At 30.5% G+C, this 15,879-nt stretch overlaps 1 protein-coding gene across 5 annotated transcripts in view; it reads left to right on the top strand.

Annotated features, from left to right (window-relative positions):
* LOC140663363 (uncharacterized) overlaps nucleotides 1-15,879 on the top strand; it is a 236,335-nt gene that overhangs the window by 169,595 nt on the left and 50,861 nt on the right. For all 5 annotated transcript variants that reach the window (XM_072887451.1, XM_072887452.1, XM_072887447.1 and 2 more), the window contains one exon: nucleotides 12,506-12,643. In XM_072887451.1, the coding sequence (XP_072743552.1) occupies nucleotides 12,565-12,643 (79 nt within the window). In that variant the 5' untranslated portion in view covers nucleotides 12,506-12,564. The remainder of the gene's footprint in view (nucleotides 1-12,505; nucleotides 12,644-15,879) is intronic.

The following is a 15,879-nucleotide window of genomic DNA, read 5'->3' as shown; positions in this document are numbered from 1 at the left end:
CGTAGTTACAAGTTAGAGTAATTGTAAACAAAACTATTCTAACTGTCGTTGTAACTTTATGTTTGGATAAGTAACTTTAAGACGCGAGTGTTTCTAAGTAATTGTCGCAGAAGTTATGCGTGACACAGCGCAAAGATATTATATAACGGATTTCTACTTTATGAGACTGCGGTTTATCTCTGCGAGATATATAAAATGACATTGTTTTTGTTGTACGATCTCGAAACGATAGCGCGAGACGTGAAATGTGTAAGAAATATCGGCTTTATCGGGAAAAAAACAAACAGTATACGTGATCGGATTTTTTTTCATCGAATCTTCTATCGCTCAAGGGTTACAAGAGAGACGCGTGTTTTTAATTAGATGCTTCATTTAATTGAAAAAAAACCCGCGAGATAAGTTCGGATATATCCCACGTAAACAAAGCACCGTATTATCGAGATCGCCGTTGCGGATGCTGCATGCGGTACTTTTTTTATACGCCTTATCCGACACAGCGCACTCATTGCACCCCGCGGAATACGCCTTCGGGGATAAATATATGTGCAAGCTGCAACGGCGAAATTAGTTTCCCCGAGCGAGTCGAATTTCGTCTATTTCTTGTCTTGCACGGCGCTGCCTCTTTTCTACGCCACCCTGTGTAACGAAGACAGGGAAGAAAATCGTGGTGCCTTTAATTAAGGATTTCATTTCGCGCGTTCCTTACGCGAACCCTATTATACGTCGCCAGATATCTTATTAAAGCAACCAAGAAATACGTCTGTTACGGCAAATGGCCGCTCATTAATAACCCAAACATCGCGAGAAACTTCTATTGCTCGTAAAATTTTAATACGGCTTAATTAATGCGCGATTCATTAAACGCTTGTTTTACTAACATACGCGAGATAATAATGAAAAAATTAAAAAACCGTAAGCAGTTACTCGTACCAAACTCGTACATATATATTTTACATACGGCGAGTGACTCTCACAAAAATCATGAATTATTAATGAGACATTCGAAGCAGCTTTGTTAGGATGTTAGGTATTATACTTTCATGTATAATTCCTAAGAAAAATGTCTGCTTAGTGATATGTGTGTGTATGTGAGTTGAAAGTATCTCTATGATTTCAAATAGTGGAGATAAAATTGAATAAAGTCTTCCTTAAAATATCTTGTGAATATGTTAATGATTTTACTTGCTGGTATATCATGTGAAAATTTGATCCACATATTGTTTTATTGTTAACGTTTTATTGGAACGATGAAATAATAGGCCGCTGGATTACTACGATTATCGATTTCCATAGCTAACACCGGAATTGCCGTAAATGGCGCTTCGCGATATTAATGTATTGCGCGTGAACGATATTCACGTTAATTACTTATCAATTTGTAATTAGGGATTATGGATTAAGTTGAGGATTTGAGTAATACAGCCAGAGAGAATATAGCTATGACGCAGCGCGCGACGCAACGTGAAAGCACGCAAACTTGGAAATATTTCAAATGGCGCGGTAACGTTAATCTGCCGTAAGCAGATTAGCCACGTAATGAGATCATCAACGTAATCGCATTTTTATATCCGTATTTCATACTTATCTCTGACTTGCCATTTTATCCCTTCTCTGTCTCCTTTAATGTGATATTATGTTGTTATATGACCAATATTACATTATTATTAGCGATACATCTACGAGAGTATAACAATTTGTTATATTCATTTACCACTGCTAATAATATATTTGAATATCTTACGTTTATATTAGGTTTATCAAATGTCTATAAAATATTCTATTTAACATTAGAGTCAGTAAATTGATCTTGATAATATTTTGACATTTCTATTTATATATTTGTACACGTGCTGTAATCTTTTTTAATTCTTAAATTAATTATGCAGAAACTATGAACTAGCAAGTTTCTTTTGACTAAATTAAAATATTTTTTCTGCTTTTAGAAAAAACTATCGACCCACTAATTTAGTGACATCCATTTCTTTCTCTTGTGTATTTATAATTGTATAAATTAACGTAATTATCTCGTGGTAATCTCGATTAGAGTGAATCGTGTAAATCTCGTGACCGTTTAAATTGTACGAATCGGAAATGGCCAATGACCACACTCGGTGAAGTACCGCTTAACCGAAACTCGAACCACTCGAATCGCAGATAATCGACGTCTTATATCGTGCTTTAATTATTTCGCACTGCACTAAAATCGGGATCCCGTTAATTCCGTAAATGCGCGCTTGCCTCGTCGTCAACGCGACGTAACGTAGCGTGTTCTAATGAGCACTCGGCGTGCCTGAATCGATATCGCGTTAATTCCGGAATATCCTGGCCCCGAAACTGCGACTTCAGCGATAGCCGGCTTGGATTTCTCGGCAAACTTTCCGTGCAGTGAGCCAGTGAGCGCGCGCCAGCGCGGCGGGGCGGGTTAAATTTGCGAGCCATTAAAGCGACGTTAGCAAGATGACATTACTCGTGGCAGTATCCCGTGGATGCTGCTCGCCGTTACGAACTCGATCCGATGGTGTTGCTGCAACAACCAAGCAGAGGGATTAGAATCGCGAAATAAAGCATCCGCGCGAAACTTACACGCGAAATTGCGGCTTCGATTTTGTCGAGAATTCAGACGACGCGGAGTTAGGTGGACTTGTTATACTTTGTCACGAGGCTTTTGCGAGTTTAAAAGTTATTAAACTCGACTAAATTCTAGATATACAGACTTACCCAAATTTTAACATGTTTGAAAACTTCTGTTTTGATAAACGATGCGTATAATTGTGTGTTTTATAATGTAATGGAATTAGAAATACGTTAATGGAGTTTTCTGATAATTGTTACGTAATAATTAATAACAGTGCACAAAGTGATTACAAAATTACACGCTAAAAACATTTAACGTTTCGTAAATCATTTATGCCGAGTTAAGTACTATCCATCGTTAACATTAATTCCTTCTTTTTCTTACGACTTATGAAATACTTTCTTCTAATTTCTTATTTATTGCCATTCTAACTTGCGAGGGATTTATGAGCCCTTAAAGGGGCTGCAATTTAATCTCTAGTCGGCGTATATCGTTTCGCAATTAACTTTCTCTCTTTCTTTAAAAATTTTTCTAAAGTATTACGTTTTAAATTTATAATTATATTTTTTTTTAATCTCTGGAAGAATATGTTTAGTTTATAATATAAAAATTTAACAGAGGAATATATGTTATTTTTTATTTCTATAGATGAAAAACTATATATTTGTACAAAAATATACCATTAATTCTTTAAGAAATTAATACACCAGTACTATAACTAGTTTAACATTGATAGAATAAATAAATAATATAATAATTAAATAATCTTCACATTATTAAATAGCGCATTAGAATTTGAATTTTTAAAATTGTTTATTCTTATTAAAAGAACTGCCACTGTTGCTTTTCTCTTTTTTCCCTCACAATCTTATTATAACGTTATTATTGCCCAAGTGAAAAAAATAGAAAACAGCATTATTCGCCGCGTTTGTAATTGTGCCAGTATAAACAAGTAAACGAATATATGATGTACAATTAATCATATAGTAAGCACGCGCAATTAATTATCTCGAAGATTATTATAACGAATTACAGCCATGCGCTGCGGTGCATTACAGTCAGCGTTAATTAGAATATCCAGGCAAAGAGAATGGTGATGGTAATGTAGCGTATTAATTTGCACGTCGTGGAGATTTAAATGTGGTTTTTTTTGTTAATTTTCCGGAAAGAAGCTTGACGAGTTTGTAATTGTTCTCGCCAATTAATACCGTTTTGCTCATTATTTTTGCACAGAATAAGGACTTATTTTAGTTTTTATTAGTTTGAAAGATACTTGAATCGCAATAAATGTTAAAGTTTCACAAATTTCTGTACCATGCAATTCTCTCTTTCCTCTTCTTTGTTTTAACTTCCATTATACAATACTTCTTCATATTTTTAAGCATTAAAATATCTCATTGCTTAAATATCCGAGATTATTAATATTATTTTCATAATATACATATCGCATTATTAAATGCATACATTTATCAAGAAATATTTAAAGAACTTTAATATAGTAGAACATTGATAAGATATATGAATAAAACAGATTCTAAAGTATCATAACATTGTCACATTTGATATTTTTAATTTTTCAAAATTACAAAACCAAATATATATTACTATTATGTATGTATTTAAATTTCAGTCATAAAATTATACTTTCTGATGAAATTTCTCGTGGTTGCATACATAAATTATTTTTTCTTATGTACGACAGTTTTATATTACTGATGACTTATAGTAACTATTTTTGTAAATAAAAATCAACGAGAGAAATAAACATTGTGTATATGAAAAAGTCAATAAAATTATATATGTTAACTTTGGACGTCATTTAACTTGAAGGTAAAATCCTAAAAGAAACAGTTTTACATAATGATTTACATTGATACGTAGATTTAATTATCTTTTCTTTTGATTTTTTTCAAATTATTTAAGATTGCAATATTTTAAAGAAAAATAAAGAAAAGAAAACGGAACTTTAAATTTAATTTAATAATTCTCTATATTTTTTAACAATAAGTTAAATATCTAAATCAGCATGCATTTGATGAATAATTTATTTGGATGAATAATTCTATGCTTCATATTATTATATGCTTTATATAGAATAATTTAAAATTAATATTAATGATTAATAGAAGCATTACAGGACTTGTTTTGCCCTCTATTTCTGATAAATATATGGGAGAACTTAGTCTGAAGAATTTATAGCAAAGCATAGAAATGAGGAATAAATTATTAAGTCAACCTCTCGATTAAGTAGCTACCTCGTACTTTAGTTAAGAAGTTTAACTGGCTGAACAACTTGATTCGCCACCATCTGCGTCGCAGTTGATGTAAGAGTTTCAGTATTACGAATGAGACGTTAGCACCTTCCCATGCGGCAAAATTGTGAAACCTCATTTATAATTAGCAAGTAGAGTGAAGAGTGATATTTAGCCAGCACACATTTTCTAATTATTTGCATGCAATAGCGAGAGATCTGGAAAATTTCGGGGATTGTGGCATAGAATTATGACTGCATAAAAATTAAAATGTTAGATTATTATCGAGAATTTAATATTCCTGGAATTTATGTTTTTTGAGGATGAAAGCTTATTTGACAACTAAAAAGAGAACCAATAAGAACAATAATGATTTATACAAAAGTAATGTAACGTTTAATGTAACGTTACTGTTTTAACCTCTTTAGAATCGCAAATTTTATCAAATGTTTTCTTGCTATCTTTTTAAAAAGATATTGCGACACAAAGATAATAATATTCATAATTTTAATAATTTAATTATTTCTTAAATTGTAACAAACAGTATTTTTCCAAAATTTGAAAGAGAATTTATCATACGTTCAGAAATGTAATTTGATATAAAAATTAGAAATCATTTGCCTTAGATATTGACATTGGCAGAAAATCTCTTTTAAATTAAAAAATGCCGAGTTTAATATCTTTCTCTCATAATTTGTTCTAGTAAGCAGAGATTATCGCGGTATTTTATTTATTCAGAATATGCTCGTCTATCGATAAATGGCATCACTTGCAATGAAAAATTCGCAGATATTTTTACGACGTAATGTTCCATTTTTTTGGTTTATTACTCGGTAGTGATACCGGCAATAATACCTGATGTTAACACTTGTTACATAGAAATTGTAGAACGTATATTATAATATTCTGTGATAATAGAGACAAAGAGAGAGAGAGTATATAATATTATATATATTATTATTATTCGCCTGGACTTAACGACTAACGACGGATACATTCATCGGGGAAGTTCCGTCAGTCAACCGGCTTTGCGTTCGTCCGACACTAATTGCTATTAACTCGAATATCGAGCCCGTCGCAACTCAGCTCCAAAGTTCATGCCAAATCGCCTCAACTAAACTGCGCTGAGACATCCCGCCGGTTATAACTAGGCCGCTGCTCGCGAAAGTGTGGACGGCCCTATAATTATTACGCGACGTGTTCGCAAGCGAAGGAGAACTTGGTCGTGTTCGTGTGGCGGGAACTTCCTAGCGATATTGATGAGCCGCGGGAGCAGCCTGTTAACGCGATTGTTCGAGGAGTTCGACAAACAATGTCCATTGCTAGTAAGTGCAAGCGACATCTTGATTCTGCAATATACCTATTAAGTGAACAGCCGTGCTATTTAGAAGCGCTTAGCTAAATTATGAGCAAAAGCTAACGTAATAATGACTACATTGTATTCATTATAATAATTTTGGAAAATTATATGGTGATATTTTCATAGCGTAGTAGAAATAAATCATCATGAAAGAAAACAAATAAACAATGTTCAAAAATTTACAATTTTCGAGATCGAATTGAAAAATAAAACCTCGTACTAAAAAATTTATTGCACTTTTAGACTTATTTTTTTTAATAAAGAAATACATTTTTGTACCCTTCTTCTTGGTATTTTTATAATAATTAAATACTTGTGTATATATTTGTATAAGCAAATGTCTTTTTTAAATTGCTTTTCTAACATTTTATCTCTTTTAATATTTTATTTTTTATTTTTTTATTTATTTCCTGTTATACATATTTATTATACATATTAATGTTCAATATTAATAAAATATTATATTTACATTATTATTGTTACCATTAAATATTCATAATTGTTAAAACTGCAAAATAAATTTATATAAATTAAAGTAATATTGATTTTAGAGAAAGATTAAGCTTATACTTCGAAACTATACTTTATATTTTTTGTTTTATTAGCACAAGAATATATAATAATTGCAAAATAATATTACGTCTAAAGTTAACTTGTATTATATAACACTTAAAGAGTTTAATTATATCATATATCAATATTGAATATATGGTGCATTATTTTTGAAATTATCAACAAATTATCATATACAATATATCTATGATTCTTCATGAGTATGAACTTATGTAATACCACGGTGAAACTCACTTTATAAAAATATTTCTTATTTGTACATGTAATTTTACTAACACTTTCAATATACATTAAAGTAAAGTGAAACGATTAGTTTACTTGAATAAAATCCACGAAATTTTGCGCTGAATCGAACAGTTTTCACAGGCGTAAACAACTTAGGAGATATTTCTTGGCTTATTCGATTTAAATTATACACTCTTTTATCCTCGTAATGTGATGTTAAGTGTTATTTGTATAAGAGATATTCTTGCATTTTGCTTTTATGTATTGTGATAAAAAATATATCTTTATATTTATAAACCATATAATATAATTTTAAATTCAAAAAGTGGAAGATAAAATCTGAAAAAAACACAATGATGTGAACAAACTTAATAGTTTGAAAATTATTTATTTTTATAATTAGCAGATCATAATATCAGTCATCGTGTATTCTAAATAAAGTAAATTTTGCAATATAATAAAGCTAATATTTTGGAGTGCTTTTTATCATAAAATTTAGAATATTTTATAAATGTAATATAATATTATATTACATAAAATGTAACAAAATATTACAGTTTAATATATTGCATTTTTTATGTATAATTACTTTTATGGCAAGAATAAGTTTTAATTTTATTTTTTTGGATCTTATCCTATGCAAAAGATATATATCTTTATTTGTAAGTTTTATTCTTAATAAACAATTATGCAATTCTCTTAAAAGGATGGAAAAAAAAGTTCAATATCTTCATACAAAATACTTCATACAGAATACAAATTTTCCTTGAAAATTAAATCCCTTTTTAACAATTAATTTTTTTGAGCTTTTGTATTATTAAAGAATATAAAATATCAACAGAAAAAAAAAAGAAAAGAAAATCTTCAACATAATTTAATGTTGCAAAAAAATTATTTCTCGAATTCTACGAGTGAGCTGTGTATACGATGGTATTGCTGTGACAGCAAAAGTAAGCTAAACGCATAATTCCATAGTTGAGCTTGTAAAGACTTGTAGTTGATTTACTATTACGAAGCTTGCACAGATATAGCTCATGAATCAAAGGAGAAATCTCGAGATCAAAGTTTTCGTGTTACGTAGGAATTCTCGAAATGCCACGCGAGGCCGAGCAGAATTATGCAATCATATCTGTAGGAATATTTGACTTCTCTCCGGCTCGGCGAATCTCGTTTCGTCTCGACTCTCGGTAAGTGGTAGCGCACCATATATATCCGTACGTATAATTACATTCGTCTGATTAAACATTATAATTGGTAGTCGGCCGTGAGACTTCATCGTAGTACCTGCTCTTCGTTCGTATTTGCGATAAGTGCAGCTATATCGTCGGACGTCTAGTCCGTCAGTTTTTTTAACTTAATTATATATGCGATGACCGTACGAGAGAATGTCTCAAATTTCCTACATTTTTTAAATCTGCACATTCAGCTGTACGTACACATATAAAAATTATATAAAATTTTTATAAAATTTCTATTTAAAATTAATCTTATCTTAGCGATAATGTTAATAATATATGACATTAAATATTTTAGTGATTCTATTTAAGATTCTTTATTGAAGATAATTTTGAGTTTATTGATTGAATTTGTATACAAAATTATCAAATAGATATAAGCGTTAAAGTACTAAATGCATAATCTAATTATGTTCTCGAAAACTTTCCATAATTTTAATTATTTAAATTGAACATTTCAATGGGCGGTTTCAATATCTGATATTTATTAGTTTGTAATGAAATTATGTTAACGAATATGCAAATTCTAAGAGGACATGATCGGCTTTCTGTTGTTTAATTGTGATTATATGTCGGCAACTGTTCGCATGCAACAACTCCGATTGCGCTGCAAGAAAGAGTTCAGTGAGAAAGTTTCAACGTGTTGTTTGTAGTTCGTATAGTCAATTTATGTTACGATTTCTCTCATTTGAAATGGGCACAATAGTGTCGTTTATGTTTCATGTTAAAACTTTCAATGTATACAATGTATTTGTAATTCTTCTTTGCAATAACTGAAATAACTATAATAGAAATCTCTTAGTACACGATTTATAAATTTGTAATAAAACTGTTTTATACGATTCGTAATATTAAATTTATAAATTATTTAAAAAATTATTAAAGAGAAAAATGTAATATTAAAGCTTATTCTTTACATATTTTATATATATTTTAGAAAAAAGATACACACTTTATCTCTTGTGTAAATCTATACAGAATGTGTATTTACAGACTAAACAAAATATAAAAATAAAAAATACAGAAAAAATAATTAGTATCTCGTTTTCTCAAGTTAATATATGTATCTTTAAACATTAATATTATTATTGTTAGATATGAAATATATACAAAATACAACTTCGTATATTACAATATATATATATATAAGCTATACTAGATAGATAATAAAAAAGTAGATAAATAAGCAAATAAATTAATACACCATCAATTTATAATTAATTAATAATTTATATTTACGCGTGAAAATATCAAAATATTTCGTTTCAATTGACAACCTGGTGCAACTACACGTCACGATTCAATAAATTTTAATACTGTTTTATTTTTGCTCACGAAAAATAAATACCGTCACTCCGCTAACGATTAACGGAAACTGTGTAATAACGTGGTGAATATTGTCGATATATCGACAGCATATCTCAAAAACTGATGGGTATTAAACAGTAACATGCAGTTATTTTACGGAAAACAGAGTAAAACGATTTTAACGTGCTGTATATAACGTTTGATAAATGTAAGTACAAATATGAAAAGAATAATGTAAATTAAAAAATGAATGACATATATTTGTACATGTACAAGCTAATTTTTGAATAATATATTTTATTTATTTGATTATAAAGAATTGTTTTATTTTATGTTTATTTGATTACTGAATTTTACAACTAATGATTTAAATATTATGTTATTGTATTATATAAACTATTATTTAGTTTTTTTATAATTATTATACAAACGCCTTTGTCCTCTCAGTTTACAAATTCTTATTCTTTTTTTAATTAAATTACTTCTTTCCTCTTTCAATTTAATATAAACATTGCAGCGTTATGCTACAATTTTGACCTCTAATCGATAATGTACGAAGACGTATATATCGATAACTGTAGTTGCTGCAGAAACTTTATTTATCCGTCAACGTCGGAAAGACGAGCAAATCGTGTTTGTTAGAGGTGACGGATGCAAATTAGGGAATGTGGTCGAGGCCAAGGCTAATATTTCTAAGGAAGCAAGCTTAATCACGGGTAGCTCTTTAATAATTGCCTTATCCGCGTAAATGTGAATTTCGCCGTGCAGCGCAATAGATATTCTCTTATATGGTTCAATTTGTTCAAGTTGTTTGAACCTTATTTATTAACAACACAATATAAATTTTTCTTGATTTTAGCTGTGGAAAATTTGGAAAATTTTTAAATGCATTTTGGAATTTAGATTGTCATCTGTGATCATTTGTAAAATAACTGAAAGTGTTGTTTTTTATTTTTATACACTATTTTATACACATTTTTGCATGTAAAATAATAATTTATTATTTTTTAATATTATAATTATATAAAAATATTAAAAATATACAGTGAATGAGAGAAAAGCTTCTATTACTTAGCTTTTACTGCATATCATATTTTGATTTGTTTCATTTATTATATCTAAAAATTATTGCTATTTGTAAATAATTTAATTATATTAATATAATTTATAATATAAAAAAATCAGGAGATTGCAATAATTGTATAATTGTGAAACTATATGCTTCTAATGTACAAATAAGAAGACAATACGATTATGATTATATATACATTGAGAGAAACAGAAGGAGAGAGAAAGAGAAGATTAATTCATTAATAATGTCACTCGTATGTGTTGTACTGGTCTCACTGGTATATATCTTCTGTCAACATATGTGTGCAACTATTATTTGCGCGATAAATCTGCCTTGTGTAATGCACATGTCGTTTAGTCATGTTAATTAATATAGCAAAACTATAGGTGATTCTCAGCCAGCATTTCCAGGAATATTCAAAACATAGTACCATACTCGTTTAACTCTATAAACGGCAGCTTCAAAGTTACCTGCTAATGATTATAGTGATGCCATGGGCAGATTAAACGTTGGTTATGCGATGCAATTTGTCGGTTTTGTATTAAATGACTCGTAAAGAAGATACTTTGTTTCCGCAATATTTCTTCACAATAGTATTGTTGCTTATTTTTTATTGTTAAAATAAGCAAATATAAAAAAATATGCAAAAAGATTGAAAGAGGAAAATATAATAGAACCATTAAACAACACAATAGATCATTTTCTTTCTTATTTTGAAGAATAAAATACTTTTGAGAGTACTTAACTTTTATTTCTTACTGGTGGGTTATTTGTTCGTGATTTTTCTAACAACGTTAATTTCTCGAAAACGAATAATCATAAAATAATATATTTAAGCAAATTATTTTTTAAATTTATTATTTTAATCTTTATTTAGAAAGGTCAAAGAAAGTATATAATTATTTAAATATTATATAAATTTTTTTCAAATTTGTAAAATTACTTTTACATATTAATAAACTTATCGAAAATACGTTGACTCACTTGCACAATTAGAAGTATCAAAAATAACAGTATGAGTAAGAGTTAATATGTAAAAGCTAATTTTTTTGCAGTATTATATTGCAGTTTTTTTCATGAATTTATATCGAGAGAAAAATTATAGATAAAATATTTGTATGTGATAATATAATAATTTATTCAGGAAAATTGGCATATGTCAACGCTATTTTTGATTAGTAGAGAAAAATTAGAAGACATATTAATTGCTTTTCTACGATTCATTCCTTTAATAGAAGTGGGAAAAGATGTAATATCGCGCAGCCGTTATAGTACCCATTACAATGGAAGATTAAAACTTAAAAGTAGCGCAGTAAAAGTTACGATGCCTACTTTCCAGCGCTCCTTTTTAACAATGCCTAGTAGGAAGTTTGGCACAACGAACTTCTCGATTTCGCTATCGTAAAACGAAACGAATCACGTGTTCCTTCAATGTTTTCGCCAACCCATCCGGACGATTTCGTAAGAGTAATCTTATGCAAAAAATGCACATTTTCTGATGCGTTTTCCAAGTTTCGAAGCAAAGTTTTGCTGGCAAAAGAGGTTGCGAATTCAGAAACAATATTCTGAGTAAATATTTGATAAATAAAATGTAAAGATATGTAAAGATATATTAAAAATCTTTTCATATCTAAATAGAAATTTGAATATTTTACTCTTAATTCTTTAGAATTAAAAGATAAGAGAAAATTTGCTGTCTTTTTATACGATTATATCTAAAAAGCATCAAAATAAACCATTTACCATTATTCCTTGTTTATCAAATATGTAACTTTAAAGTTATTAAGAATTAAATTTGCTGTAATTTTGAATTTTAAATATGTATATAATTGTAATTTACAAATTAATATTTACAGTTTATAAGCTTTATTTATTATTAACGTGGTGATTTCATTTCTTGCACAGAGGGAAGATGAACGAGATGGAGCAGATTCCTGAGGGCTGAGATCGCGCAGATCTTTGAGATGGCTGGTTGGAGAATGCAGCCGACCGCTACGGTGCTCGGCGTCATCGCCATTGTCATGATCACTACCACTACGTCAGGTAAACGATATAATGCATAATTTTTATTTTTGTTCTTAATTAATACCAGTATGCTTATAACCAGATTATCCGTTAAAATTTAAACAATTTCTTTAGCTTTTTATTTTTATTATCTGATATATGTACATATATATATAAAACATTTAAGAGTAACGTAAAAATTGAATTATATGTTAATGGATTAATATAATAGAAATTTATAAAACTTTGTTGATATGTACCATGTGTAAAGCGTTATAATACTTTAATAAGACAGAAAATAATAATTGGAGAAACTTAAATATTTAGAATATTGATAATGAAATAAAAGTTATGTTTTCTGTATTATATATTTCAAAGTCAATTTTTGGGTTCACTATTTGCTCAAATTTCAAACTCAATTTTCGCGTTCATTATATGACGAATTTCAAGAGAATATTTTACAGTTGAATACATACAGTATAATATTGTTGAGTAAATAAGCCGTTCATTCATCTCAGTTGATTGGAATAACGAAGATTTTTAATTAACCTAAATGCCTAGCTGCGTCGAGTCGTAACAACGGAAAATGACCGTACCCGGTAGGATAAAGAGCGCAAAACTCTTTTGTACCAGGCTCGTTGTTCTATACAACCTCGTGAAGATAGCTTCATCGGAATTTACTTTCTTGCGCTTCCTAGCAATCACCATTTCGTAAGTGAACGCTCTTTCGCGCAATTCCACACGCCCCACGAAACTTGAAAGTAGCGGAGAACGAGATTGCATTTAATGTGAGATCTATAACTGTATCAAAAAGAAATAATTATTTTTATGCTTTATATAATAATTTCAATTTTAAGCAATTGATTTTTGTACAAAAAGAATATTAAACAAATATTAATCGATTTGAGTAAATAATACTTTGCTAATTCTAAAGAGACTAAATTAAGACATGTTTGCCTACAGTCGAACAAACATGATTTTATATTTTGTAAGATGAAACGAAGAGTATGATGTAACGAAAAAATAATTAATGTATCTATTATATCTATTATATAATTTCGAATTTTTAATTTTATTAGAAACTTGATTCTAAAATTTTGCAATATGAAAAATCTCAAGCCATAGAAAAGTCTACATTATTGTCGATATTAAAAACTATAAAATTAAATCTTATAGCGTATTAAATTGTCAATCTTTATATTCTTTAAAAGTACTATATGTGAGGATAATACATTTTTAATTGCAATTTTTGCGGACTTATAGATTGCTATGCGATTAAATCCTTCAAAGATTGGTGTCTCTCTGGAACTGCATCCGTCACATTCGTAGGATAATACCCGCGGAATAAATCCGCGGAGTTTCCTTCTTTGCACGTCCTGCGAATTTGTCTATCACACGTGACACGCGTAAATCCATGCTGACAAATTGCAGAGCGCAGGAGATAGGTGTGCACGGTTATACATACTTCGGCGAGCCCGCTCGATCGCGAGGCGCTAAAAACGCGCTCGGCTCGAAGGTAGAAAAGGGAATTAAGCGCGAAATGTGCAGACGCGCGGCGAATGAAAAATGATACGTTACTTATGCATCGGTTACACGAACCCGCGATCGGAAGTTATCAATCACAAGGAACAAACGCGAGGTATATCTTCATTTTGTGGCGCGCGGCCACTAATAGCCGAAATTTTGCGCGAATCACTTGCACTATCGGAAGCAATGGCGCTTTTAAGCTCCGGCAGCCGATATCGCGCGGTGGCGATCAATCATTCGCATAAATCGAAGTGCATTCAGGGCGCAGGATTGAAGAAAAAGCTTCCCTTCGCGGATCGGCAACAAAACCCGAGACGAACGATCGCCTTATCTGTTATCACAGAACGTGTTATTCGGAGCATGTTCACAGAGATGGGACCATCGCGAATGATAATACGTGCAATCCCGGAGAAGATTAATATGCCAATAGAACTTGGATACTATCGGAAGTTAATCGAACATAAGTGGAATACGATCGGAGATGAGTCAGAAATCGAAACTTAAAGACATTTGCGTTGGTATCTTAACATTATTTTCTTAGCACTATAATTTGAATTTCCAAAAGATGAAACAGATCGCAATAGAGAATGATTTTGACGCAAGCAAAAGTTGTTCAGAAGAATCTTGTAGAGAGACAATTTGTAGAGAGTCTTGAGAAAATTATTGTTTTTGCACGCAACATACATATCCGCCGTTTTACAAATCATTCCTCGAAGATTAAAAGATTTGCACGGAGCAAATAAATCGTAATAAATTGATTCTTCTGCAACGAGACTCGAACACGAAAGAATGTAGCAATTTCCGGATTTTCCGCAGAAATCACTGCACACACGTTTGCCGTTTTATAAATCATTACGAACGTCGTCGGCGACCAAAATTACACAACGTCGCTCGACACGATCGATCACTCGCGACGCAAAGCTCGCGGTAAATTGCTTTCGAACGACGAACGACGAACGAACGTCACGTTGTCGTTGCTGCTACCGTTGCTGTTGCCATTACAGCCAGTGCTATCGGCATGGCCGACAATATCGATTCGCGTAAACAAGATCTCTGTCGTCAAATATCGAGGTGTATATCGGCTTGCTGACGTTTGTGCAACTTCCGGACAATCGGCGAAATCGGAGATTCTCGACATTTTTTTACGAATCTATATATCAAAAACTAACGATGTAGACATAGTTGAAATATTGCAATGTGTGTGTGAATATAAATCAAAAAATTCCGAAGTTTTTTAAATTATACAAGCAAGGAATAATTAAATTTTATATAAATATCTATATAAATTTGTTTTTTCTTTTACATACATATTAAGATATTTATTTAACTAAGGAACTAAAAATAATTAATTTTCTTCGAATTAATAACTTACAAATTATTAACAGAGTTGACAATTTAATAACATTTTTTAGAACATTATTAACTGTATTGTGTTGCGCAAGTCCGAAACTCATATCAAAACGTAAGCCAGAAAAGATTGAAAGGCTTAACATAATGGGATAGAAAAGTATATGATACTTTTTATAGTTTCTTTTTTTTTTTTGACCATTTTCAATTTTCTGCCAGTTACAATGATAGTAGAAAGAGAAAGACCAGGATCGGCATAATGTCTTGTGACGAAATAGAAAATTGAAGAGCGAACGCACAATCGAAAAGCTACACATGAAAGTCTACGGTTGTTCCTGGATAACGGTAGAATAGAAGATACAAAAGAAGATAGTGCGCTTTCTGATAGAAGTCTCACGGCA

This window comes from Anoplolepis gracilipes, chromosome 3 (assembly GCF_047496725.1).
Source record: "Anoplolepis gracilipes chromosome 3, ASM4749672v1, whole genome shotgun sequence".
Classification (NCBI taxonomy): domain Eukaryota; kingdom Metazoa; phylum Arthropoda; class Insecta; order Hymenoptera; family Formicidae; genus Anoplolepis; species Anoplolepis gracilipes.
The sequence above is the reverse complement of the archived record's forward strand: the minus strand, read 5'-3'. Positions and strand labels throughout refer to the sequence as shown.